Here is a 3,000-nt window from a genome sequence, read left to right as displayed (position 1 = left end):
ACTTAGGTTTTCCAGGACACTTTCATCTCCATAGCTGCCTTTTCCCACCCACCCCAAATTGAATTGCCCGTGTGAAATATCAGGCTGTTTGCTAAGGGAGATGAATCTTTCTGTGTCTGAGAAGCACACATAGTTCTCTGATTCAGCATCTCTCTCTTCTCAGCACCTGTTTTTCTCTCTAGAGGAGCTTCATTTCTACTTCTGCACGGGGAGGATGAACAAACCTTTAATTGAATTACTTGAAATTTCAGTGATGATATCTTTTGAAATGATTATGCATCTGTTCTTTAAATATTTTCACTTAACTGCTAGAATGAACTCTCTACATTTCAATGGTGGATAGTGTAATATAATAACGAATTTATTAGAATATATTTAATGAGGCTCTGATTTCTATGTTACTAAAGCACACAAAGTGTCCAATGCTTATGAATAACACGAAACAGACATTGTTAAGCTTTTAATAAGGACTTTTCTTTTTGTATATCCATAATGTCTACAACCTATAACATAGATTCATATTTTATGGCCAAAAAAGTAGCATGACATTGGAAATAATACAGAGACTGGGCATTTTTTCTCATTAAAAATCATAAGCTGAAATTTACACAATGGATATTCTCAACCAGTACCCTACACAGAAGAGAAAGCTGTTGCAGAAGTACAATATTCAGGTAGGGTAAGAGTGAAAAAGTCTCTTATGCATGTTCCTATATTGTGTGCTCTGTCCCCATTTAATATCTGCTAGACAAGTCACATAGGCCTCCCAGGGGATAGCAACAGATGATCTCTTTGAAGGTTTTCCTCAGTTCTTGACTCCGGAGTGCATAAATCAGAGGATCGATGACTGAATTACACATGATCAGTATGAGATACAAGTTAAAGTGAGACATGAAGCACACACAATATGGATTCTGAGGACAAGAGATGTAGAATATTAAGTGGAGGAAGAATGGGGCCCAGCAGACAACAAAGACGCCAATCAGGATGGTCAAAGTAATCGCTCCCTTCATATTGGCGCCTTGGCGGATGGCACCAGTGCCGGGGAGGACAGCAATCCTCTTAATGTGAAGCCTGGCCATCAGGAACATGTGGACATAGAGAGAAGCCATGAGAGCCAACATGGTGAAGAACATGGTGATGAGGCAGATGATGACAGCACTACTATCTGAGTAAATGATGAACAAAATGCCTGAAACCGTGCAAGCTGCCCAGATACAACTTATGATGATCCCAACCCGCTTAACTGTCATAATGTTATGGTACTGAAGAGCATAGAAGATAGTAAAGTACCTGTCCACTGCAATTGAAAGCAGGCTGCAAATGGATGCAAGCAAGGAGCTACAGATCACTGAGTCAATAACATTATCAATGTTCACTGTGAAACTCTGTGTGTCCGTATCTGTACTGTTTAATAGGGTGATGACAATGGTTTCTGATCCATTTGAAACGCTCACCAGCATATCAGCCACAGCCAGGCTGCAGATGAAAAAGTACATGGGTGAATGCAGATTCTTGTTCTTGGCTATTGCCACAATCACTAAGATATTCTCCAACAAGCTGATGACACCCAGTGTCACAAACACCTCAGGAGAGACAAAAAGTTGCTCGTAGCACCCTCCATCAGAGTAGCCTTTTCCAAGGGACTCACTGGCATTGCTGTGCAGTCTGTGGCTGCTGCGGTTCCAGAGGTGCAGAGAAGCGTGCATCCCACGGTGGGTGGAGTTCACCATGCTGGCAGGAGAATTCGTGTCCCCCTGAATTGATTTAGCCTCCTGGGTCAGGGAGTCGTCTCAGTTATTTCCTCCAAGTCTTTATCTGTCTGAAAGTTGTGAGGCTAAAATTGCCATGCCTGCTGTGAGTAAATGTCACAAGTCCAGAGCGTGACATGGAGTTTTTAGTCTCTTTTAGGTACGACTCTGATCATTATCACTTTAAAATCTTGGGCTTCAAAGTATTCATTCTCAGTTGAAAGAGTCTGCTCTTTGCTTTTTTGTTCTCACTTCTGCTTTAACTTTAATCTTATGCATTCAAGTCTGTTCAAAACAATTTTCCTAGAGCTGCCATGCCATTGGGAGACGAATCTGTGCGCACATGCTCACATCGGCTGCCTCTCGGAAGCTTCTGTTTCCAGCCTGAGCATTGCTTTGAGTGTTAGGGGCTGTAGGTGCCAGCTGCTGATTTTTATGATGTGTGGAGAGAAAAAAAAAACATGTTCACAGTGGCTCCTCCTCTGCTTCCTTCTGACCAATCCTAATGCAGTGGGAGTCTGTGAGACAGGATTGTTTCAGAGACACAATTTGCAGGGCGACACAGATTCAGAGGCACAAGCTCCTGAAGTCTGAGTCTGAAGCAAGCCGGATAAGAGAGCCTGAATTTCCCTTTTCAAGTTTTTAAGGGAAACAACTTGATCCCTAGAGGCCATTCCGTGATACCAAAACAACCTATCTTGAGGCAGCCAGGTTCATTCTTATGTAAAAGAGAGACATCCTGTGTGTGTGTGTGTGTGTGTGTGTGTGTGTGTGTGTGTGTGTGTGTGTGTGTGTGTGTGTGTGTGTGTAAAATGAAATGGAAAGTATACTGTCCTATGTTCCTGAAACAGATACTCTGGTTTTTGGCTAGGATACTGAATTTATTTACCCTCTTAATTTTTTTGTTTTTATTAAGAACCCTGCAAGTAGTGCTTCAATTTAAAATACCTGAAACACAGAGAGGATATTTAATGATACAGATAGACATGGTATGGTTGGAAGAACTATGTAGGTAGCTATAAATTATGAATGGGTTCAAAAAGGGGTTGATTTTAATGTACTAATATCCCATATTTCTCTATTGAAGAGTTTCACTTATACCTGAAAACAGGTGCTTTTTATTTACAATATTTTAAACTACATTATGGCATTAATGTAACTATGCTTACTCTGAACTCAGGAAAATAATAATTAAGCTGCATTCTGTTTTTTTTTAAGCAACTTTTTTTCAGCCTCCATAGTTTAATGC

At 40.7% G+C, this 3,000-nt stretch overlaps 1 protein-coding gene across 1 annotated transcript; it reads right to left on the bottom strand.

Moving 5' to 3' along the window:
- Nucleotides 1-445: 445 nt before the first annotated feature.
- Nucleotides 446-2,507, bottom strand: MC4R (melanocortin 4 receptor). The gene has a single exon (XM_050767937.1). The coding sequence runs from the start codon at nucleotides 1,731-1,733 to the stop codon at nucleotides 735-737; it is 999 nt and encodes a 332-aa protein (XP_050623894.1). The 5' UTR covers nucleotides 1,734-2,507; the 3' UTR covers nucleotides 446-734.
- Nucleotides 2,508-3,000: the final 493 nt, after the last annotated feature.

This window comes from Macaca thibetana, chromosome 18 (assembly GCF_024542745.1).
Source record: "Macaca thibetana thibetana isolate TM-01 chromosome 18, ASM2454274v1, whole genome shotgun sequence".
In the NCBI taxonomy this organism is placed as follows: domain Eukaryota; kingdom Metazoa; phylum Chordata; class Mammalia; order Primates; family Cercopithecidae; genus Macaca; species Macaca thibetana.
The sequence above is the reverse complement of the archived record's forward strand: the minus strand, read 5'-3'. Positions and strand labels throughout refer to the sequence as shown.